At 38.7% G+C, this 25394-nt stretch overlaps 2 protein-coding genes across 2 annotated transcripts; one reads left to right on the forward strand and one right to left on the reverse strand.

Annotated features, from left to right (window-relative positions):
- The first annotated feature begins 8967 nt into the window (after positions 1-8967).
- Positions 8968-15567, forward strand: LOC137299067 (uncharacterized). Its single transcript, XM_067831554.1, has 4 exons — positions 8968-9300; positions 13017-13162; positions 13568-13698; positions 14390-15567. The coding sequence occupies exons 1-4, from the start codon at positions 9110-9112 to the stop codon at positions 14552-14554; spliced, it is 633 nt and encodes a 210-aa protein (XP_067687655.1). The 5' UTR covers positions 8968-9109; the 3' UTR covers positions 14555-15567.
- Positions 15568-16360: 793 nt separating this feature from the next.
- Positions 16361-25287, reverse strand: LOC137299068 (COP9 signalosome complex subunit 8-like). Its single transcript, XM_067831555.1, has 8 exons — positions 25206-25287; positions 20345-20415; positions 19940-19988; positions 19506-19635; positions 19088-19195; positions 18262-18324; positions 17287-17407; positions 16361-16674 (listed from the first exon to the last, which is right to left on the reverse strand). Exons 1-7 carry the CDS (start codon positions 25269-25271, stop codon positions 17328-17330), a joined length of 567 nt encoding a protein of 188 aa, XP_067687656.1. The 5' UTR covers positions 25272-25287; the 3' UTR covers positions 16361-16674; positions 17287-17327.
- Positions 25288-25394: the final 107 nt, after the last annotated feature.

Raw genomic sequence — 25394 nt, forward strand, 5'->3', positions numbered from 1 at the left:
TCACGGACTTGCGCCTTGCTGCTTGGCCACAGAATGTGTTTGGGCGAATGTTTTCTGAAAACATTTCACTCCAAGAAGACTCGTGCCCCACTCGATGCTTGTCATGTGCAAATATACCACAAACCACAACAAGCGTAATACATGCGGTGCAGTGATAAAAATACGTAGTCCCGACTATTTAATTCCTTTATAGCGCTATGCTATTGTTTAATAAAACTTGAAAGATATATATCGTCATATTGAAAGTACTAATAACGTAGCTAACAGAATTATGCTGCCTAATGTCAAGTTTTATATAAGAACCATGCGACTGACGGTGAGAGATGCATATGCACGAACGTGCATTTGTTGACAAAACGGCTCTCACTGGTCAAACTGTATTTCTGACGCGATTGCGGACTTGTTAAGGGGATTGTACGCACGCTTCCAGCAGTTTTAGGTAATTTCATTATGAATCGCTACGAGTTGCAACACAGTAGTAATATCACATACATATGTTGCTTATCAGTTTCTGTAATATTGGGCATATATTTCACATCCCTGAGAATATTTTAGTCTGACTTTTGGGGGTCATTCATGTAAGTTTTCAGCGAATTCATTTACAAATTCCACTTAGTTTATGACAACAAGGTTACACGAAAGCTCAGTTTGAGAAACGTTCATTCTTTAGATTGCGATTGAATTTAGGTTTTTGGAGACATTTTAACTGAATATTTAATAAAACAAGTCCCATTTCTGATTATTGACCCTTTTCAAAAATATACCTTGACTTAAAGAGTGAACATGTGGTAAGAACTACGTCAGAATACGTCTTTGTGGCGTCCTTTGTCATGGACGTTGCTAAGAGGTCATTCACCGACTGGTTCTTGTTGCGTACTGATGAAACGCGTTTTATGCTGGACATAACGGGTTAATATCTGGTAATAACATCAGAATAGCAAACTTGTTTCTCCTTTTAGGTGTATTTAATTATTTGAAATAAATAAGCAAAAACAAAAACAGCAATACATTCTACGAGCCCCTTCGGTGATATTAAGTAACATAGGAATCATAAAGGAACAGAGTTATCGTTCTGACCAAGCGACTGTAATAGACCTCTGTGATTTTGCCAAACTGTATCTGGATAATCATGTTTTGGAAATTTGTAAAGTAGCTGAGTAATGACGACATGTTTGAATGAGATATATTCATTCAGTGAAGAAACCCCAAAACAGACAAAACAGCAAGGACATTTTTTATGTTATTTTCAAAAATCTTTTGTAATTTGTATAACTTTATCACTTTGCACTTTATTGCTTACACTTTAACGGCCTAACCTCCAACTGCTGTGGTAAAAGCGTTCGATTGCCACACCATCGACCGAGGTTTGATTCCAAACAGTGTGTGGAGCCCAATTTCCGGTGTCCCCCGCCATGATATTTCTAGATTATTGATAAAAACGACATAAAACTACTCTCTCTCGCTCATATATATATGAGGAAATCCGCAAAATAAGGACACAGATACTAGAAACAGACAGCACAATCACTGTAACCAGTGTAGCCAAGGGAACTAGGATAATCCGTGTTGTTCGCATTGAATATAGTTCGGGAGTATTTTCCTCATTATATGATTTGTTCATATTATATATTTCTAAGGTTTTGCATCAGTGCTGACTGTTAAAAGTTAATTGCTAAAAGTTAATAAGCGGGATTGACAGAAGCGCGCGTAAAATATTCTCGTTTTAACGTTTGTCCCAGTAATTAGCTCGGATTTAAGATAAAGTGTGAGTTGAGGACGACGAAGGCATAGTTGAGTTCAAATGTTTTTAGTTGTTTAGGTAAGACATGACATAAACAAGTATACATGAATGAGGTGAGCGTTGTTCCTTCTTGCTGCCTTCCCAACACAGACAGTCAGAATACTGGACGCCACCTTTCAGTATATATATAGTTTTAGGCAAAGACTCAATAATGGTCAAATAGAGAAACAAAGAAACAATAGCACTTCCTTGTACGGTTGGTGCAATGACAGACACAGCCAAGGAGGATGACCAATAAAGGCCATAAATGTCATATACAGTAATGAATGGAAGTGACAAAGACGAACAATGTACTGCGGTAGTGATAAAGAATAGGAATGCAAATTAAATTATAACAAACAAGTTTCACATGGCTTGGTTACATAGATTTTGTTTTTTAGAAATATTTGGATAATGACTGTCCTGAATTAAACACTCTAACATTTCTGGAGGTTATCCGTGACGAATTCACAGTTTACTTTCTTCAATAGATACACCTGTTTTTACCTGCGACATGTACAGTACAAAAATACGGGCTAGGTCAAATTCAGATGTGTGAAGCCCATGTCTGGTGAACTTTTTCGATAACATAAAATGATTTAAAGCCCCATACTTCAGCACCATATAACAAAACTGAATTTAATTTTGAATTGAGAATTTTGACGAATGATTTGTATGATCTAAAACACGTATATTTTTCATTATGCCGAGAGTATTTTCTTTTCTTGCAAGGATGCCTGTGATGTATGAAGTGCCCATCTTACTCGTAGGTTGCAACTGACGTCAATGCCGAATCTAACCATGTATGGCAGTCATTAAATCTGTTCTAAGTCATGAACATTTAGGTCTTATACCCCAGCATGATTACTCATGGAACGATTGTGGTAAAAAAGTTGCACCAGTGGTGAATTGTCTAAAAAGTCTAAAATATCGTTTATACCGGAAAAGGGGCGGTGGGGTAGTTCAGTGGTTAAAGCGTTCGCTCGTCACGCTGGAGACCCGGGTTCGATTCCCCACATGGGTACAATGTGTGAAGCCCATTTTCTGGTGTCCCCCGCCGTGATATTGCTGGAATATTGCTAAAAGCGGCGTAAAACGAAAACTCACTCACTCACTTGCACCGGAAAACAGTAGAAACCATGTACAAATAGTTCATATTACCAGGTTTTTATTATTGCAGTCATATATGGGATAATTGTACCAAACAACAAGTTGATATACTTGAAAAGCTCAATCTTGATGCTTTAAGAACCGTGTGCGGTACCTGTCAACATAAAATATGCAAAGACACCAATTGTCACCCGTTATGTCGTAGAAGATACTCTCATAAAATGACAATGTTTACTAACACTACACCAAGTTATCTTAGCAACCTTATTCCGCCTAGAGTTTCAGATAATGCGGCTCGGGGAACATAAACAAACCTCGAGGGTACATGAGCTCATGGACCCCTCGTGACCAGTGAACAACTTATAATGTATACTGTTTAACAACGATTGGCATTACATCTCATTTTTGCAACATTGTATTATATCATTGACACTGTACGTTCATCATGGTATCTCTACTCCTCTTTCCTCTGTATCCCGGAGCAGTGTTTATGTAAGTTCATGGTTGTTGCCAATCCGGTTCCTTTCATAGGAAATAAATATGTTTAAATCATGTAATATATGCGTATTACAATCAATGCTGGGTGCGCTATGTTGTTGCAGTGTTGCATTTTAAGTCCGATTTTGCACACGTAGCTGGACATTCCTTACAAGTAATGTCTGGCTCATACATTATTAGTAACACAAGTCCAGTTTAAGGAGATTTAGGTTTACTTCGTTTGATTTCAGAACCTTGGACATCCACGGTAAAACCAAGTAAACAGTGGTTTACAAATTTACATCAAACTGAGGTGCGCATGCGCTGATCTGGTGTCATCGTTAAAACCAATTAGTTCAAAGATTCAGTCATTAATATTAGCAATGTAATGGATAAGAGTAACCAGGTAGAAATGTATATACACATGAGCATAAATTAAGGACCCCGTGAACCCAAGGCCAAGGGAGCAGTGGAATACACGTGTGAAACGTGTGCTCCACACAATATCTCAGAAGCTTGGGGTCGCATGTTCACGTGCAGCAAAGGCACATATAGTTAATAGATTTCATATTTTGCCATATGCGTCCTACAATTTCGTGAACCGACCAAAAAATTAACTTTTCTTGACACGGCTAGGCGTAAACGTTCAGAAAAATATACACGATGACAACTTACTGGCGTGACGCAGAGATGTCCTGTCCTATTCTAACAAGAAAATTGGTACCAAATTTCAATATTTTAAAAAAAATAATATATTTTTTTTCATGTACAAAACAATGATATCAAATAACAGTCAAATATAACCATGCGTCTGTATATATAGTTTGGCAAGCACATCACAGTTAATGGCATTGTAGGAAAGTTGATGGTTGTACATAAAATATTATCGAATAACTGGTGAAGATTCAACCATGGATCTTTGTGTATAGTTTGGCAAACATATTATAACAAATGGCATTGTAGAAACATGGGTCCATTATACATAAAGAATTAATCAAACAATATTAGTTTTGTCAATCTGTAAGTCATATAGTGACATGTTACAGAACAGTAATCGGATCAAGAAACGTGTCTACTGGTAAACACATATAAGATGATCCACGACCTGACAAATGACCCCAATTTGCATGCTTGGGAAAGCCCCACAGAACGATCCACTTGAAACAAGAGGGAAACAGGTTGTCTGATAAATATCGAGAAGTTCATTTTCCCCGTGCGTTTCACGCATGAATTGTTATAGCACACTCGATTTGGGAACAGGTACAATCCCAACGAATTGAATCAAGATAATAAACTGAGCAAATATGTTTAGGACCACCGATCCATTTCACGAAGCAAAGGACATTTCCTGGTATTTTTAAAACAAAATTGTTGAATATCTAAAATGCTTGTCAATGCCCCAATCATCTATTTGTCTTCGTCTTAACTAAAGGTTAGCGTGGAGTATCAGTATCTTATGCCTGAAATTGCAGTCTTATCATTCGAAGGAATATGCGATGTTGATTTCATGTCACGGTTAGCATGTATTGCACGTGCATAATCGTCAAGCTACCTGTAGCAGCCAACTGTACTCGCCCAATTCGTTGTACCGCCTCTCTTGTCACAAATGCGTTTAGTGCGCAGGATCATCTAATATGTGTCCAGCAGTATGTGAATGTATTCTTATATGACGAGTTGCTCAGTAAGGCTTAGTGGTATGGTCGGTTCACTCGGCACAAATTACATTGTAAGTACATGGGCAACTGTAGACTTTTTCTCCTATGCCCATTCTTGTCGTAAGAGGCGAATGGGTTCAGGTGGTCAGGCTCGCTGACTTGGTTGAAAGGTGTCATTTTGTTCCAGTTGCGAAGATCGATGCTCGTGACGCTGATCAACGGACTGTCTGGTCCAGGCTCGATTATTTACAAACGATGACATATAGCTGCAATATTGCTGAGTGAGGCGTAAAACTAAACTCACTCACTCACTCTTCTCCAATGATTCGCCATTATGAATTTTAGTTTTACGCCGTTTTTAGCAATATTCCAGGAACATCATGGCGGAGGACTCCTGAAATGGTGGGAATCAAACCCAGATCTTCGGGTGTGAAGATTCAATCTCTCAATAACTGAAACATTGTTCAAAACAGCGCTTAGCCTGTCATTCAGTCACTCACTGTCCCTGACGGTGGTTCTAGCCTAAACATTGAAAGGACGCGTTTTCTATTTAGTAGTGTTATCAGGAGCCCACGTTCACTGAGGTCCAGTGTCGCGTCAAACTCGCCCACTCATCTTGATAGTCAGCCTTGTAGATTTTATCTGACGTGGAAATGAGAATGTGATTTAGGCATCAAGGTCATTAATTTGTGTCTCTTTCAACAGACTCTTGTGTTAGAACAAAGCTTGTGTTTTTTGAGTGGCATTTTAGAAGTTCGGATCAAAGAAAATAACAAAATCACACACACACACACACACACACACACACACACACACACACACACACACACACACACACACACACCTATGCATGTCATGTACAAAATCAAAATCATTGGCTCTCTCCCCTCCCCGCCCCCACCCTCACTCCCCAATTTTTTAAGCATATTATCTAAATATTTTTAAGACCAAAATTGCTGACCACACTAGTACATATGTACAGGCTTGATCTTGTTGATTCCCTCCATCTCTTCCTGTTTAGCTGCATGACTGCCCGTGATAGATGACGTGTCACCGCATCCCCTGGGGCCTCACGCGCTTTTGACGTGACGTAATAATATGGACTCTATTCATGTAGTTGCCAAACGAGGACAAAGACATGACTGCATATATCTAGTTAGCGTGAAATATTCTCTTCAGCGTAAACTCTAAACTTTACAACTGGATGTCAGTGGTAATCTGTCATCAATCAGTCATATGTCTGTTTTATAGGTCACGATGACCCGGAGGTACGGGTCGGTTTAGAGGCTAGTAACATATGGTTTGCACTTTTTAACAAAATAAATGGTCGCATATTTTTATTGGCTGGCATAACACGCATTTGTGTGATGTGATTGAATATGAGATTCAGTAGAGTACAAGCCTAATGTACGTCTCTGTGTGTCTGTGTGTCAGTGTGTGTCTTTATGTATAGAATGTTGACATAAACCTAGCACTCCATGTGAATTGAAAATGAACTGCCGTGAAGGTGGGAGACCCATAACCTGGGTAAAATCTAGACTGGGTCACTGAAGGCTTTTGTTTTGCAAAAAGAGGTGGGGGAACTGCGACAGAAAACAAAATATAAAGGGGAAGGGGGATAAAAGGGATCACATTTACATGAAGCACAAGTGTTCCCTTGTATGTATGTATATATGTATGTATGTATGTATGTATGTATGTATGTATGTATGTATGTATGTATGTATGTATGTATGTATGTATGTATGTATGTATGTATGTATGTATGTACGTACGTGTGTGTGCCTACGTACGTGCGTGCGTGTGTTTCTGTTCGTGTCAGCATATGCCTGGATTGGTATCTACATCTATGTCGGTGTTTTTGGGTTTTTTGTTCTGGCCGGTGAGTTAGCCTAACGGTTAAAGCGCTCGATCGTCACGCAGAAGGCCTGGGATCGATTCCACTCATGGGTGCACTGTGTCAAGCCCATTGTGGGGGCCCCTGTGTGAGATTGATCGAATATTGCGAAGAGCTCATATGAACTTCATACGTTGTACCCCTGTGTGGAATTGAACCCGGGTCTTTGGCGTGAAGCACTATAGGGTACCGACACTGCCCACCCTCCTTTCCTTTGATAACAGAAAGACGTGTTGGTTTTGGATCCGTGACTGCTTCAGTGGTGATAATAGACAGTTTAAAGAGTTGTAACCACCGCCACTTTCTGTGTCTATGTGTTTATCTGTGTGGCATGTAGCTACTATTAAAAAATAGCCCGGACTCACACCTGATTGTTGTTAAAAAGCCCACATTATATGATTGATGTTAAAGAGGCTGTGCAAGCCCATAATTTTACCTAAGTGTGAAGCCTTCAAAGCTATCGGTCTAACAGACAGACAGACAAAATAGCTTACATTGTATTTATGTGTCACGTGAATATACATGTCAGTTAAAATGGCAGAGGTTCAATAAAAAAGAAAATACAAACACCAGGCCAGATGACCTGTTAGTCTGTCGTACAGACCCTGATGTATATATATCCAAGAACGCCCAGGCAAGTCTAGAAAATGTGGCAAGTCTAGATTTCCATAGCTTCTGAAAATGAAGAAAGTCTCAGGGTTCCATTTCATTATATTATTTTTTTGTCACTGTGAACGTTTTTTGTTGTAAAATATGTTCATTTCGGAGACTAGCTGTTAGTCTAATGACCTGTGTGACACATCAGACAATATGTGCATAAAATACATAGGATTAAAAAATAAAAAGGATTAAAAAAGAACCCTGCCAGCTCCGCCCCTGGCTGTGTGAGTTGTTCAGCTGGGACAACCGCTTTCTGTGTGAGGTTCCATCTTCGTTGTGTGAGTCAATCACTCACTCACTCTTACGACAAACATGAGTTACTAAGGACCAATTCTAACCCGAATCCTCCCGTGTCGCTTGTCATACTCGTTCGGACATGACCTTTTTGGACTCATATATACATATATATACGTCCACACCTTTTCAACAACCTGTGTGCTAGAATTTCAGTGCTAATGCCTAACTGCACAAAAGCATTAGTCCGGATCTATAAACATTTGCCCATGACGATTGCATGTCATCTTTCCACACCGAATCTTGGGACAAAATCGGATGCCTTCCACAATAAGCTCATGTATGAATCCATGATAAACACAAACAGTCACAATTTGGAACAAACAGCTGTCCCCGTATGTAGTTACGAGTTGTCTGGTCATCGTTATCCGCGTATTTATCGGTGAGCTGGAAACACGTTGGTGTACATGAACTAAACTTAAGAAAACACAGCAAACGAACTATAAATTCAGAATTGTTATGGAAATTTATGTACGTGTTAAAACACACAATGCCAACATATGTCACTGTAGTGGTATTGCCAGCGATGACGTCATTTCTTTATGGTTCACTGTTAATAGATCAAATGTTTTCTAATTTGTTATGCATAAGTAGAGGTATGTTGTGGTAAAAATAATAACATGGACAAATACTATCTGTAATCATTTCCACTCCAACACCCAACCGACCAAGGAAAATAAATTCCTTGAGAAGCATTTCCATCTAACCTAGACCTGCATGATGATTATTGTGCATCCACTGAGCCGCCCCCGTATTACCAGAAATTTGACGCTAATTAATTCAGTGTCTGTTTATGTGGTCGTATTGTTGATCATATTATTTAACTGTAAATCACGTACTTTTATAGGACATATTACGTAGATAACTCTCATTATTGTTAATGACACCCAATAAAGTTGAGGCCTTTTTGAAAACCCTTCGGCGACAATGAACGCATAATAAATGTCTTATGGTGTAATCAGATCAGTGGTGATGACACGTCATTGAGGTCAAATTACTCTGCCGGCATACAGTAGCATGTGTAGTGGTTGTGTTTACCTGAGCTGCCACATGGCTTGTTTCTATAAATAGCTACAGCAGTAGCCAATCATATTGTGTTTCGTTGCTCACTTGTAACTTCCGGTTTGTTTGAGCAGACGCACTGACAGGCCACGTTGAAACTTCCCGATTTACGTGCGTGCCTGGGTAGTATTTATCTCGTCTTGCGGGGATCAGTCGACAGTACTTGCTCCAAAGATGTCACCATCTACATATCTCTCTGTGGCGCTTATTGCCCTTATCCATGTTTTAGTATGCTTTGCCGATGAACTCAAAGTCGAGAACACTTTCAAACCGGATGAATGCAAAAGACAATCGAAGAAATACGACCGACTCAAGATGCACTACACAGGAACTTTAGCTTCGGACGGGTCAAAGTTTGATTCAAGGTGAGAATGTAGCATATGGTACAGGTTGGCACAAGTGAAACACAAGTTTTTAACATGAATGCGTTGCACACTTGTTACAATATTGCTACTTTATGTTTCTATACGGTATTTATAGTGTTTGATAAAGGGGCGTGGTTTATGAGTACCCCATGTGCTCAAGCTGGTTGCGTCGCAATGCATGGCAGGCTAGAAGTAAAATTTTGTGTCGATTTGCCTATCTCTTGAAGGGAGGGAGGCATTTATTCAAATGACATGTATCTCACCAAGATGTGCAAAAAGATACGCCAAATCAGTGTCACTGAAATATATAAATCACTGGCAACAGATGGGGGGGGGCCACAGATGGTACTTGATATGATAATTGAAACAATAATGCATATAGCTAGATTGTTAGTGTTAGCTTCTATACATAATAACATTTATGTATAGAAAGTATATGCAAAGTATACCAGCTATATTCTGTATATATTAACATAGTGATTTATATTCACATCGCGTGAATCAGCAACAGATTAGCGACTCATTTAGACTAACAACGTGTCTCTGAAAAGAACATATTGGACAGAAAAATAGTTCATAGTAAAAAAAGATATAATGAAAAGTAGCCCTGAGACTTTCTTCATTTCCGATTGAAAATGCTTGTGGAAGACAGATGAAGTAATGTATTTGCAAATAAAAGGAATAACATTCCAAATAAAGTTACTTCATGTCAAACAGAATTACTTCAGAAATTATATTGATTATGGACCATTATTCAGATCAGGTTTTACTAAACCTCAATGCTTGTCATAGTGTGACTTTTTTAAGTAATAGGAAACAATTCTTTTATGTTGGAATAGTTTTCTGGATTTAATTGTGACCTGAGGAATACCACAGGGTGACAGTAGCCTGACAACACGGCATTCTTGTAGCAGGAATTGTTTGTAAGGGAGTTAAGAGAGAAACAGAGTAAACAGTCACAAGGGTCACCAGAGTCAACATTGACATCCATACTAGTCCTTGTCTCTGCCAGCCTTGACAATACAAATGCAGTGAGGGAAACAATGATACTGATCAATTTTGCAGTGGGGAGTTAACTGCAAGCTAAGTCCCCAATACCTTATCTTTACTGTAAGATTTGATTGGAGAGAATCAGTTGGTTATGTTTAGTGTAGTGTCATTATACTACAGCAAGATATAATGATGTTCATGCTATAAACAACAGGCACGAATCAGTCTTGACATTTGATCTTTTACAGAAGACAGTGGTTTTAGTTTAGATATTTCTGACTGGTGTGAAAAGACACTCACTAATTTAAAAAAGCCCAATCTGTCAAAAATTAAATATACTCAAACTGTTATTGTTTCAAAATGTTAAGGTCAGGTCAGGACACAGACTGAGGTTAATTTTTAAACAACTTCACTCAAGTAAGACCCATTCTTTAATCCTTTTTCATATTAGCATGTCGCTACAGGTTTTAACACCATCACGTTTATTAATATTTCGGCTGATAAGCAGAAAAATAATTAAGATCATTTTCTTCTATTGACTGCCATCAAGATTTTGTCTTTCTCTTGCATGCTAAAATTATTTTACATTTGAAAAGCAGCAGCTATCATCATATTGCTGAATTATTGTTGTATTGATAAATGATAGTATCCTAGCAACACATCTGCAACTGGAACAGTAGGATGATAAATCAGACTATTTCAGGATGTCTTTGGCATTCTAGGCTAAAAGCAGAGGAAGTGTGTCATCACATTCACCTCCTGTGAACTGTCTGCCTGAAACAGAAACAATCAGATTTGTCCAGACAATTCAGTCTGAGGAACTAATGAATGCCCATTTGAAGGATTTACATGAGACATACCCAAGAATTTAAAAAATATTTTAAAAATGGAATGGGCCAGCTGTCCTGTGATGAAATAATTTATGTGAATTTAATTTGTGGTATAAAACGTACTTATTAAGGAGAATATATGCAAGATTTGACTAGATCTGACTTTTTATTAAAACCAGTCTTCTGCTTTGTTTCCAAGTACCTGCCAGAATAATATAAGTACAAGTGTTCCTCTATAATTTCCCAGGTTTCTTCACAAGCTTGGTATCATACAGGTTTTGAAAAAAATTGGAAAAAATTAAGAAACATGTGCTTTTATGTAATCCCATGTTTTTTTCACTTAATATTTATTATATGCATACGTAATCCCCAAATAGTATTTTAATATCATTTTCTTATATGTTGCACTACGCACAGGAACATATGGCATATACGTGTATAGTACATATATACCAGTTTTAAAAAGTAGGGAATATTAGATTTAGAAGATTGATAAATGCAAATGATGAAAGCAGGGAGGAAATATATGGTGAAGAAATATTCAGGGAAAATGTCACAATTTATTCCATTCTTTTGCAAATGTTTTATGTGTATGGATATATATTACTCTTTCTCATATGCTTTGGCGTTGGCTAGTGGTATATTCACCAAATGGAATATCTCCTACTTTTTTGTGGTATATTACGCAATATTCAAGAAAAACATACTTTAGACATATACATGGAACATATATATGAAAAGATGGTATATTACGCAATATTCAAGAAAAACATACTTTTAGTATATACATGAAACATATATATGAAAAGATCAGAGATATGTACCAATAATAGCATAAAAGATTAACCGTAACTCCCATTCTTTAATATTGCGCTAAGGTTAACTTAGTGACTTATGATCACCTCAGTGCTTTCTGAAAGAAGTAACTGGACAATACAGTTCGTCACTGTTAATTTATGCCCTTTTGCTACAGACAGCCACAAAGTTAATGTAGGGGTTCAGAGGGCAAATGAGTGTTGAGCTGGGTTTATGGCAGTATGTCAGAATGTTAATATTTGTTGTCCCAAATATGTCAGCTCTCTATGGAATCGATCACATCTGTCTGTCTCATTGTCCATCACTGCAGGAAAACAACTCATGGGCACTTGTCTCACTATCAATCATACACAGATGCATCAGACATGAATTTCCTGTGTTTGTGATATTCCAACTAGTGTCACTCTGACTGTCAGATTTGAACAATGTTCCCAAGAGGATCCTATAATGCTGATTATTTTATTTGAATGATGGTGTATGCACATTAACAAATAGATAGTAGATAGTTGTTGACACATTTATGTAGCAGTTGATTATTTCCTTCAAAGAGTGGGGTTGTGCTACTCATTAGAGGTCTTTCTTTAGAACTGATTGTCATTCTTATTGAAAAAGCAGATTGAATGTAATCTGTATCTACAGGCACAAAATTTGATTTCATGGTGCATTAAAAGGAGGGTTCACATTGGTTGAAAGTCCTTCGTGTGTTTTTAAAGCCCTCCATGTGGATGGAATATCCTCTGTGTGCATCGTACATTCAGCATATGGATTGGAAGTCTATGAATTAAAGGCCACCATGTCCTGTGGTTGAAAAATGGAGCACATGGGTTGAATGAAAGTGGTGCACATGAGTTGAATGTAGGGCAGATGGTTTGAATGGGGTGTACTTTGGTTGAATGTCAGGCACATGGGTTGAGTGTCAGGCACTTGGGTTGAATGTAAGGCACTTGGATGGAAGGTCCTATGTTGGTGTCTACTTTGAAGGCCTCCTGTATTTCCAAAGTGGACTCCCGTGCATGTTTTCACTGAACAGCATGAAATGATCTTCAGTCTAATTATATCTGTATATTTGCTCTGTTTCAGCCATGACCGTAATGAGCCGTTCGAGTTCCAGATTGGTGTGGGTCAGGTGATAAAGGGCTGGGATGAGGGTCTGCTTGAAATGTGTGTAGGGGAGAAGAGGACACTAACAATCCCATCCCACATGGGATATGGTGAAACTGGCTCAGGTGAGAAACGTAGTTTTGCATTTCTTTCTTAAACTGGCAGTATGCAACAGACGGGATTGGGTGGTCAGGCTCGCTGTCTCGGTTGACATATGTCATTGGTTCCCAACTGTGCTGATTGATGCTAATGCTGTTGATCACTGGATTGCCCAGTACAGACCTCCACCATTATAATGGTCTTCGCCAGTTAAGAGAACTGAGATGGTAGCATAGTGTATTTGTGAACGTATTTGTCCATTACGCAGAAGGTTCAATCCCTCACATGGGTACAATGTATGGAGCCCATTTCCTCAGTTCCCTGCCATGATATTTCTGTAATATTGGTAAAAACGGTGTAAAACCATACTCGTCCCATTAAGAAAACCCCATATTCTGATTTCTGTTGCAAACAATATTTTCTATCTTCAGGTGAACACATTCCTCCAGGAGCTACACTGAAGTTTGATGTTGAGTTAGTTGATATTCAAGATGGTGAGGCACCACCAAATGTCTTCAAGCAGATTGATACTGATGGAGACAAGAAGCTGACACAGGATGAGGTATGTTCAAGTTGCTGCAAACATCTAAAAATCACAGCAGTTCACAACTTGAATGTAATAATGTATTCATGAAAACACATTGGTGAAGGTCCGGGGTAGCATAGGCCTTCAGCTGAAGGTGACTATGCTTGTTGGAAGAGGCAACTAATGGGATCGGGTGGTCAGGCTCACTGACACATATATAGCTGGAATATTGCTGAGTGCGGCGTAAAACTAAACTCACTCACTCATTTTATTATGTTTGTATGCAGTGAATCCTATATGGAAGTGACACTTATGGCAAGCCCCCATACCTATACAAACATAAGATGACAATCAGATGTTATGACCTCACTTTGCATCATTTATGCTCATTATCATGCAGTAATGTTAGTGTTGGTGACAGCTATCCTGGTACCTGTTCATCGTGTCAAAGACCTGGGTTCGATTGCTCACCCAGGTCACATGTATGATGTCCCTTACTGTGATATTGCCAAGGAGGAATAAAACCATGATCTCACACTCATTCCCTCATTTAGACTGTCAGACCCATGTATGCTTAACTTGCCTTCTCCTATTTCTAAAATAGCTGAATACATGCTACAATATGTACCCAGATGACAGACTCAGTGCATTTTATGATGAAAGAATATCAATAGATAAGTTGTTGTATAAGTCAGGGCATGACTAATTTGGTTTGTTGGTCCCACAGGTGTCTAGCTTTATCAAGGAACAGATGAAGGATTCTGGAGCACCAACAGAAGATGACGAGGCTCACAACAAAATGGTCTCTGAAATTTTCAGTCATGAGGATAAGGACAAAGATGGATATATTTCTCATGACGAATTTAGTGGTCCCAAACATGATGAGTTATAAGCTATAGTGCCTTAGGACACTTTAAATAAATATTATATTTTGTTTGTCTCAGTTTGTTAAAGTCAGGTTCTCACTGTCAGCTTAATTTCAAATTATATGCATTGAAGATGTTATTTGGTATTGGGTATTGTCTCCTTGTTTTATGTGGAAATGACAGTTTACCAGTATTATACAGATAAGTAATTCACATATTTTAGATATTTCATTCTGAAAGGGTAATTGTCATAAAGAGCAACATTTTTATTTTAAAACTTATTTTATTTAATTTTATTCATTTGCTATTCAAAAGCAGCTTTGACTATTTTTGTGAAATATCATAAATCTTATTTTAGTTCTCAGTTTTTTTATCATTTTTTGTTCAAGACTCCAACAAGAAGTCTCATTTGTTAAGAATACTCAAAACAAATATTTTTAAAGAAAAATCAAAAGAGGCAACACTGTATATAGCATCATGTCATAGATTGATCACTCACCTTAAGTAAGTGCCATCATGTCGCTGTTGCAGCATCTGCAGTACATGTATTTCATCTAGTCTGTGTGTTAACATTTGTTAGGACTTTTCAGATGCACTGCCTACTTTCTCTTAGCATATGTTATTCTTGGGTCATTGACTCAGTGGTCTGTCCCATTTCTATCTCCCGTCTTTGGAAATCATGTTTACAAAACTGGTAATGTTTATTAATATGGACATTCCATTCAGTGTTTGTATACAGATATATCAAAATTGTTTTCTATGTATGCTAATTGATTTGTGAAATCAGAATCAGAGAAGAGAAACAGACATGCAATAGATGTCAAAACATGACTTTCATGCCGAAAAGCAAATTGCTTATTGGAACATGGTGTTTAAGTGCCTGTTTCTGTCAACATCTAAAAGGCCAGGAGATTCATTATGCTGTCTGTTGTATGTGCATTGAAGTTGGTTGTGTTTGAAGTTATTTATTTTATGTCTTCCACTTTTGTCAAAATATTTGTAAGTTACGTATCATGACAATAAGATGCTTAAAATAATATCCTGCTTGTTGTGTTACATATTTTTTTAATATTACTCTGATAATTACTTGCCTGCCAAGGCAAGAGATTTTAATGACTACATAAATCTCCCCACCATGCCTTCAGGGTGTCCAGTATTGTCAGTCAAAGGTGCCCTTTGGGTGACCAGTTTTGTCAGTCCATGGTGTCTCATCTGGGTGACCAGTATTGTCAGCCCAAGGTGCCCTCTGGGTGACAAGTTTTGTCAGTTCATAGTGCCCTCTGGGTGACAAGTATTGCTGCATTAGGACATAAGGCTATTCGATACTATCTTCTCCTGATCTGGACTCTTATTACATCAAATTTAGCAGTACTTCATCACAGCACTGGCATAAAGAGGAAGGACAGTTGCCAGTGATTAGAATGAGTGAGTGAGTGTAGTTTTACGATGCACTTAGCACAGTTCCAGGTATATGGCAGCAGTGTGTAAATAAAGAGTCTGGACCAGACAATCCAGTGATCAATGGCATGAGTATTGATCTGCGCACTTGGGAACTGATGACGTGTCAAGCAAGTCAGTCAGCCTGATCACCTGTCAAGCAAGTCAATCAGCCTGATCGCCTGATCACGGCAGTTGCCTCTTATGCCAAGCATGGGTTACTGAAGGCTGATTCCTAAACAGGCACTTCATGGGTCGACAGTGATTAGACATATAGGGTATTCAACTGGCCAAATATAAGCACATTAGATTCAAACATGGTCGAGAGATCCAACTCTGCACAATACGTTTTCGAGCCTCTGACTTCTGTGACATGGCCCTAAAACAAAAAGCAATCATGTTTCATAAGTTTATTTACAAAACCATTCATACATCCTCTCAAAAAAGCACAGCTGATACATGTGTCAGTGCCGTCACTGCACTGAGTACCACATAAATATGTGAATGTTATCAGGAACAAACTTGGAATCTTCAAGATGGTAACTGACTCCAACTATGTCCAAAATTTGTGGAAGCTTCCAATGTGAAACAAAATTACGTGACAGTGTCTTGTCTGTCTTTGAGCTGTTTCATGAAAAAAGTCAGTTCTTCCATGTGCCTGTGACGTGCGTTTGACAACGTTCCTGTGTTTCCATCTTGATAATAGCATCTGAAAGAAATAATCCAAATTACATGACATTCATGAGTGGACACTGTGAACATCTCAAAGAATTACATTAACCAGGTTGTCACTGTTTTGGAGACTTACCTCAGTCTTGCTAATTTCAGATCTAAGGGTTTTTAAGTGTGGTGTCCTTGGTAGAGCTGTCATGATCTGATGAGTCCATGATATCATGCATATCCCAATAACATGAAATTTGGTTTATGTTGTTTAATGCCGCACTTAGCAATATGGCGGTCTGTAAGTAATCGAGTCAGCACCTGACAATCCAGCAATCAACAGCATGAGCATCAATCTACACAACTGGGATATGATGACAGGGGCAGATACAGCTTTTGGAGAAAGGCGTATGCACACGTTATTTTCACCTGTTTTCAAGAGAGTTTCAATAATCATTTCATACACTTTCAGAACAAAAAGGCAGGTGCACACCCCTGCACTGGCCCTCTAGATCCATCTACTGATGACGTGTCAACCAAGTCTAGCCTAGCCACCTAATCCTGTTTGTCACCTCTTACAACAAACATGGGTTACAGGAGATCGACCTGGATCTTCACAATCTGGAACAATCACAGCATCAACACAAATGTTAACAATTACCTTTCCAATCTCGTTCCACTCACACACTCTCCTGTAATTCATCAGTTTTCTAGGAAAGATACATAGTCTGTTAAGACAGCCAGCTGGTGCTCACTCGGCGGGGCATGACTTGGTGGAGGAACTGAAATGGTGACATGCTCAAATTAAATCTGTACAGATAATGAAAGTTTAAAACAATACTGTCAGGTCACAGAAGGGCATCACTAATAAGATCATTGTCCATAGCTTGTCTACTAAAAACAATTCTCATTGGCTGAACCAGTTATTTATCATGAACTGTCTAAAAGTCAATGTAATCTGAACACAAATGTTTAAATTCCTTCTCAAAATGTAACATAACACTAAACAGATGATAAACAACATAAATGTGGAAATACTGTTTTGAGGTTTGGGACAGCTAAACCGGTGGATGATAGCATGAACAATGATTGTCCCAATAGGAGGGAATCACACAAAAGGCCAGACTCACTGCAACAATCTGATCATCAAGCTGGCAATGATACAATGCAAGTGTAACTCACTTCTTCCAGAATCCACTGAAATAGTGGGTAAGAAGTTTAAGGCAGACTATTCAAAACATTTTTCAAATGCAATGCTATTGTGACAGTTTTGTCAGAATCCTGACCCTTCAATCTGTCTCATGTTCATGTTTAACAATGATGACAGGTTTGGATTCCCCTCATGGTATTATTTCATACTCTCAAACACATTTTACAGGTATGAACTACTGCATCTGCATAGGATGATGGTGTAGTCTGTCTCAGTCTCTGAGGTACACCATTTTCCCTTCCATCCATATACAGCAACAACCATCAGATCCCCTAAAACCCTCTTTTGAAAAGCATGGTCACTTATTACAAATATGGGTTTGTGAAATAACTGTTCTAAAGCAGATCTTGGTGTAACTTGCTGATATGACCATTTGACATGGACCAATAATTATATCCCATAAAATGCTGACAGAATTTGGCTTACCTTTCCTCTTAGGAATCAGGAACCTAGTCTGAGGATCTGCCTCCCACCCCTCAGCCACTGCAGCTGTGGGAGGGATGTATGACATGATTTAATTGTCTCGTGTGTTGTTTGACGCCACTCTCAGCAATATTCCAGCTACATCATGGCGGTTTGTAAGTAACTACTGGACCAGACAATCCACTGATCAACATCATGAGCATCAATCTACACATTTGGGATACAATGACATGTTGACAAAGTCAGTGAGCCTGACCATGTACAACAGGAACATACAAGCATAGGAATGGAGCTGGTGCAGGTCAACTGTTCGGTGTGTAAAAGGTAACATTGTTGATTGTCAATCAAAAAGGTGAAGTCTGTATATGTTAGCATCACTTTCTTAACAAGAACAGTGTATTTGACATACCAGGTTAATATCTAATTAAATACTTCAATGAATGCTATCACCAGCATCAGCTATCAATTTCAAGCTTTAAACAGCACAAGCATTCCTTTACTAAAGTCATCAAAGTTTGCTGATATACTGATCCACCAACCATCACAATTATCCTATTAATCATGCACCAAATCAAGTATTGATCAATATATCTTAGCTCTTTTGTTTTCCTAAACTGTGCCATTTTGGCTTTAACCAAGCAAAGCAAAATCAACTGTAGATGACTTTGTCACTATGGCAAAAAAGAACCACATTCATCCACATGTAAAAAACAAAATGTCTGTCCAAATAATGACTGAATAGGTGGTATTTTATTACACTGAGTTCCAATAAACTACAGAGATAGACACTCTCATAAACCAGTGTTTAAACGAAAGAGCTGCAGCTCACCTTTAACTGCATCATTAACAGGTAGGCCTACAAATAATGACAGGTCATCAGCATTGATGGAGGAGTAGGCTAGAGCAACCAATTCAAATGCTCGCTTTCTTGCAGTTTCTAAAAATATAATACAAAGACAACAGTCAATACAAAATCCTTCTTCAAAACTTAATTCTGAAATAATTAATAATTAAGAGAACTGTGCGAAAATTTATTTCCTCTTCATGATGCCAGTTTCCAACACAAGTGATTACAATACCAATGTATTTAATTTATCATGTCAGACATGATTTTTAAAACTGTTAATTGCTAACAAGCTTCAGTTTCATTTATCTTCCATTACAGCACGGATTCCAAGCTGTCTAAAACAGCTTTGTGCCTTAGTTTCATGTTCCAAATATGACAACAGAACTTGAAGAATTCTTACCAAACAAAGCAGTCATGACAGGTTTAATGGGTTCTGACCATTCCTTTTTCACTGTCTCATACACTCCTGGGTAATCTCGCTGCCACATCTTCTGTCCAATTGTCCAGATGCTTGCTAATTCAGGATTAGCCTTACAACATATATAATTCACAAGATCACACACAGAAATTATCACACATTATTCTATTTTAACAGTGATACCTGTACTTTCCATTTATTCCATACATACATTTTTCATATATAAGAAAGGTATACATATTCATGAGTTGAGAAAACAATTATATGCAACAATAGAAACATGAGATGTGCCTTAGAATGGAGAATAATTTCAGTTTGACGAAGTATCATAATTTCAGAGATGTCTATGGGAGCGAAAAAGAATCCTCATTCAGCTTGTTTCCACCTGATATGTACCACTTTGACTGAGAACTCACCGACTTGACTGTTTGTGGAATTCTCTTCCATAAGAACTTTGCATTGCACCTGAAAAGAACAATGTTTACTCAATAATGATAATATCCAATCTTTGAGTGTTCAAAACAAGTCACCAACGCAAGTTTTACTTCAACTATAGTATACATGGTGAAATTTGGAAATACAATGTAACACAATGGGGAAAATGTCCATAATTCACTACTCACAGTCAGTTTCATGATATATCTATTATTTCAGATTGGCCACATGTGCAACACATACACAACCATGTGGGGAAAATACATAAAACAAGAAAATTAAACTGAAAATATTAGATGAATCATTATCTACTTGAACAAGATGAAAATTTGATCAGTGTTACCTTTGAAATTGATGTGTAGAGTGTAACAAACTTGGAAACTTACGTGTCGTTGTGCAGGAGATAGAGTCCCAACAGCTGCCCATAGACTTGAAAGGAAGCAACTCCTCCCAGTGCCTACACAGAAGTCAAATGCCATCAACAACATAAGTATTCATTTAACTAAGTATATTGATAACAACAATGTGCACAGAAGTCATCTGTTTGAAGTAACTACGCACAGTTTGAATAATGAGTGAATGTGTGAGTTGGGTTTTAATATGCTGCTTTTAGCAACATTCCAGCAGAGACCATATAATGGCTTTACATACTGTAGCTTTATGAGTACCAGTTGTTTTCCTTTTTCATGTTTAATACTTTGTTCACAAATAAACGGGAGACCAAAATTGTCAAAAGTTAAATAAACAATGAAATGTTTTAATGTAGAAATTTTGGGCTACTGGAAATCAGCCTCGAACTTGCACTCTAGCCACAGTCACCTCTAGATCTACATATTTTCAGTAACGATTCGAAGTCTAACTCATGCCGTCACTAGAAATTTTGGGCTACTGGAAATCAGCCTCGAACCTGCACTCTAGCCACAGTCACCTCTAGATCTACATATTTTCAGTAACGATTCGATGTCTAACTCATGCCGTCACTAGACATGCCCATGTCTCACTCATTCCTTAGCGCAATCCACATTATCCTTACTGTTTTCCCTACAACACTTTTCTGTCATGAAGGCACACAATGATTCTGACTTTAACAACTGTTTTCAGTTCGAACCATATTGGCTCATTCCACACAACAGAATAGGACGATTGTGCCAAATGATATTGGGACCATTTGGCACCGTCAGTAGATTGAAAGCACGTGACATCAGGTCTACCCGTAACCTTCGTAATTGTCCGCAACCAATTTGACTCTTTCCATTCATTTCTGTGACGTCACAAGAATGACTAGCCAAATTTGCACATTTTGCAACAATGTGCATGTAGCTCAGTCGGATAGCTGTCGGGCTAACAATCCAAAGGTCACGGGTGCGCGTCCAATGGGTTCTCACAAACTGGTTGACTGTCTCATTGACATGTGACCTACGGCTGAGAACGTCCTCACTGAAAAATTGTGGTGCTGAATTCCAAAAGTGCTCCCAAATTTATTTAAGGCAAATTCATTTTGACATTTGAGATGGTCAAATGTCAGCTGGTAAAGTGCAACAAACATTTCTTGGTATTGTGGGCTTTGGGGTAGTTTTTTTAAAAAACATTTGCACAATCAGTTGTTCATCTTTATAACAACATGAACACTCTGGTTAGCTCTGGTAGCTGGACTAACTTAAAAAAGGACAAATGTATCTAGAATAAGAGTTCAGTCCGCAACCCCCTCTTTTTTTAGTAAGAAATGCAGTCCCGGGGATTTATTCCCCGATGTAATATTGTTAAAAGGGGCGCATTATAAAATTGGGGGGGGGGGGGGGGGGGGGGTTAAAGCGTTTAATGGGGGTTTAGAAGTTTGGGGTAATATTCAAAAATTAGGGGAAGGGGCTGTGATAAAAAATAAAACGCCTTTGTCCTTCTACTTTGTGTCCGTGTTTCTTCCATGGACTTTGCTCCGTCTGTCTCTTCTCGTCACCTAGCTGCAACTTCCTGTGAATTAACATACTACTTTCATACATCTAATGTTAGTTGTGTAAGCATTCAAGTCAACTACATAACTAACAATTTTAACTAAGAATCTAACTAAGTCTGAAAGAAATGACGTCCCTTCTGAGAACCCGGCTCGTCTGGTCGAGAGTCTCCGTCCTACCTCAGTGCTACTGAGATTGGTGACCAACAGAGCAGAACTTATTGTATTTAGACGCTTATTTGTAGGCTTACGCGTGGGTTGTATTGTATTAATTGACAAGCTCATTTCAGAAGTCTCGGTGGCTCCGAGGAACAGTGGAGATACACTAAGATGGTGAGTTCATGAGATTGAATCTTGTTCCCCGTGAATTTTGGGTTTTTCTTTCATTACCATGTTGACATATGGATGCAATACTGGCATAACAACTAATTGCAGTAAAGGAATTGGGATGTCGTACTCTGTTGGTGGGTGCGAAATCTGAATGAGAGATCACCTGGTGTGCTTTTCCCATGCATATGATGATTTTGGTATGAGTTGCTTGTATGTAATGATGTCCTGTGACTTAATGCTTTTTGAATAAAACATACACGTTGTCATCATTCCCATGAGAGACCCTAGCTGAGTGTGGTACACATTCCCGGCGTAAGAGAAAGACAAAATTTAACAGCCATGTCATCATAATCTAGTTTAGACATTCCCCCTAACGTAGTACAAGATCATGAGCCCTCTTCTTCACCAAACCCACTTTTGGATTTTTTTCCTCCCTTATCGGATGGTGACATTGACCCAGGTCAAAGAGCGATTGACGACTTGAACAAGGACTCACCGGGTTCATCAAACATTAGTGACCCATCGACTGAGAGATGAACGAGTGACTGTCAGCCCGACAATTGTTCAGTGTCCAGCACAGGTGTATCTTTTTTACTTACTCAAAATACTAACACCAGCAGTAATAGTACTAACACTGCTCTTGTACGTCCTGCAGATCCTAGTACGTCGTCTCCTCCCATTCAAGCATGCCTTAAACGCATTATTAAACGTCCCGTTCACTAAACCATCTGAAACAAACCACCCCTGTAAGTGTAACAAAAAACCCTGCACCTAACTCCTGCAGACCCCTTCTAGTCTATCTCATCTCCACACTCTCCAAAACCTTCACCTGTTGATGCAGTGTCTCACCCCACATCCCCTCATAACGTCTCCCCAGCACCTCGGGTTGTTACACGTACTGGACATTGCTAAACACCCCCCTCCCATGAATCATTTCTTTCTAATTTCACATTTAGGTAGCACCAAGAGCACTGTTTCTTTTTGCCAGGGATACAGGGTGTTACCAACCCAAGCAACCTGTCCTAACTGTCAGCGAGTACTAAGGTTCCTGATTATCATTTTTAGTGTAACTGCAAAGTATGTTAAAAAAGTAACAAAAATCAAGTTCCAGCATGGTGGGGTACATGGTTTTCTGGGTCTAATTTGTCACCGAGAAAAAACGTTGGGCTGGCTTGACGGTGGAAGTTGACGAAAGTAAATTTGGGAAATGTAAGCATCATAGAGGTAGGATGATAGGGAGTCAGTGGGTTTTGGGTGGTATTTGTAGGGAGACTAGAGAGTTCTTTCCTGTTCCTGTAGAGACGCGTGACTGACCGGGGGGTAGTCATATTGTTACGGACTTTTGGAAGGCTTATGACGGACTGTCTGACCTGGGTTATACCCATAGTACAGTGAACCATTCAGAGAACTTTTAAGGTAAGAGTATGCAGTATAGGATATGCGTGCATATTATTTGCAAATAATCCGCTACTTCCAGTAATGATTATTTGTATTTAGTGCCAAATCCCACCATCGGTGCCTGTACAAATCTGATCAAGAACCGGTGCTGGAGCATCACAAGGCAACTACCGACAACATACAGTCGGCGACACTACTTCGCTCTACATCTGGCCGAATATATGTATCACTGTAGTGCCAAAAAAGACATTTTTATGCAAATCCTAGAGGACATTGGCTCCATTTACTCTGGAGGACAGTAGAGGTACGTTGTACTTTTCTTGAGTATTGATCAGTTGTGCAGTCTAAGTAAACATAGTCTCAGTGTATTTCGTTACACTCCACCACTGAGTCTTACAAAACCTAGTAGAAGGTTGCGTCAGGTAACCTTTGTGCGACCAATGACCATCCAATCAAACACGAGACGGTTAAATAGATTTAACCAATCAGACAAAGGCTGCTATTTCGGGATCAGAGGGACTTTCAAAATAATCAGGTCACTGACACAGATCTGTCCACAAACAAAAATCTGCATATAACACAGTTATGTAACCTGCAGTACATACGCTTTGTTGTTTCTGTTGACTTGGTTACCATTAGCTAATATTTCCGCAAGATAACATCCTTGAATATTGCCAAAAACACTATTTTCAGCGACTGATTACTCATGGTTGTCATGGTTGTGCGTACACTGTGTGCATCACCCAGAAGCGAACGTACGCTAAATAGCATTCGGAATTGTACAGGTACGAACCTTTTCGAGATACAAAGTTCAAAAGGTATGTGCAAATGTGCCCTTTCGTGATTTTGCAAGCTGTGTTCTGATTGGTCAATCTCAAAGGTTACCTGACGCGACCTCCCATGAGGTTTTGTTAGACTCAGTAGTGGAGTGTAACGAAAAGTATTGAGGATAAGTTTACTTAGACTGATCAGTTGTGTGTAATATAGCTTACAAATGGCGATGTTGTTATGCTGACCTCAACCTATCTGGTCATCTGTTCGATTCCCGAGGCTGAATACGGAACGGCAGTTATTGCAGGTCATATGTTGTTTTTCATGCCTTACACACATTATTGATAGTATAACTAGTGATTAATTTGAGTGACAGTTCATGAGTTAATGTTTTGGGAGGAGGGGTACTAGCGGAACTATTACCCAAGTCAATATCTAAGTATTTTCAATGTACCTATGACGCAACACACCTCCTCGGAAAATGTCATGCGTTTATCAAGTAACAATGTGTGTCTGTTTGAAGAAAAAGGAGCCATGTTAACATGAATATATGTAAGACTGTGATATATGAAATACGGGGCCCTACAAGAGTTAAAGGCTCTGGGATAATGATCAGAAGTTCGTATCTGTTCCTAAACTGACATTAATGACAAGCAAATCCAGAAGACATGATAGACCTAACATTCAGTGGATACACAGCTGCGAATTTCCACTGTCATCTTTGTCTTTGCTTTCAAGATGGCATATCAACGACCTGGAAAAAATACAAATATTTTCAAACTTTCAGTTCGTAAAACAACCTCAAGTTCCTGACATTCCAAATCATTTTGTAGTTTCTCAAAATTCATTTTCACCTCGGCAGCCATCTTACTTCCGGTACTGAGGAACGCAGTATAGGACCGATCAATGATTAATAGGTGAAAACGTAATTTTGTCATACCTGTATATGTTCTCGATATATCAAGTTCCACAATAGCTAAATACCTTTT

Source organism: Haliotis asinina, chromosome 10 (assembly GCF_037392515.1).
Source record: "Haliotis asinina isolate JCU_RB_2024 chromosome 10, JCU_Hal_asi_v2, whole genome shotgun sequence".
In the NCBI taxonomy this organism is placed as follows: domain Eukaryota; kingdom Metazoa; phylum Mollusca; class Gastropoda; order Lepetellida; family Haliotidae; genus Haliotis; species Haliotis asinina.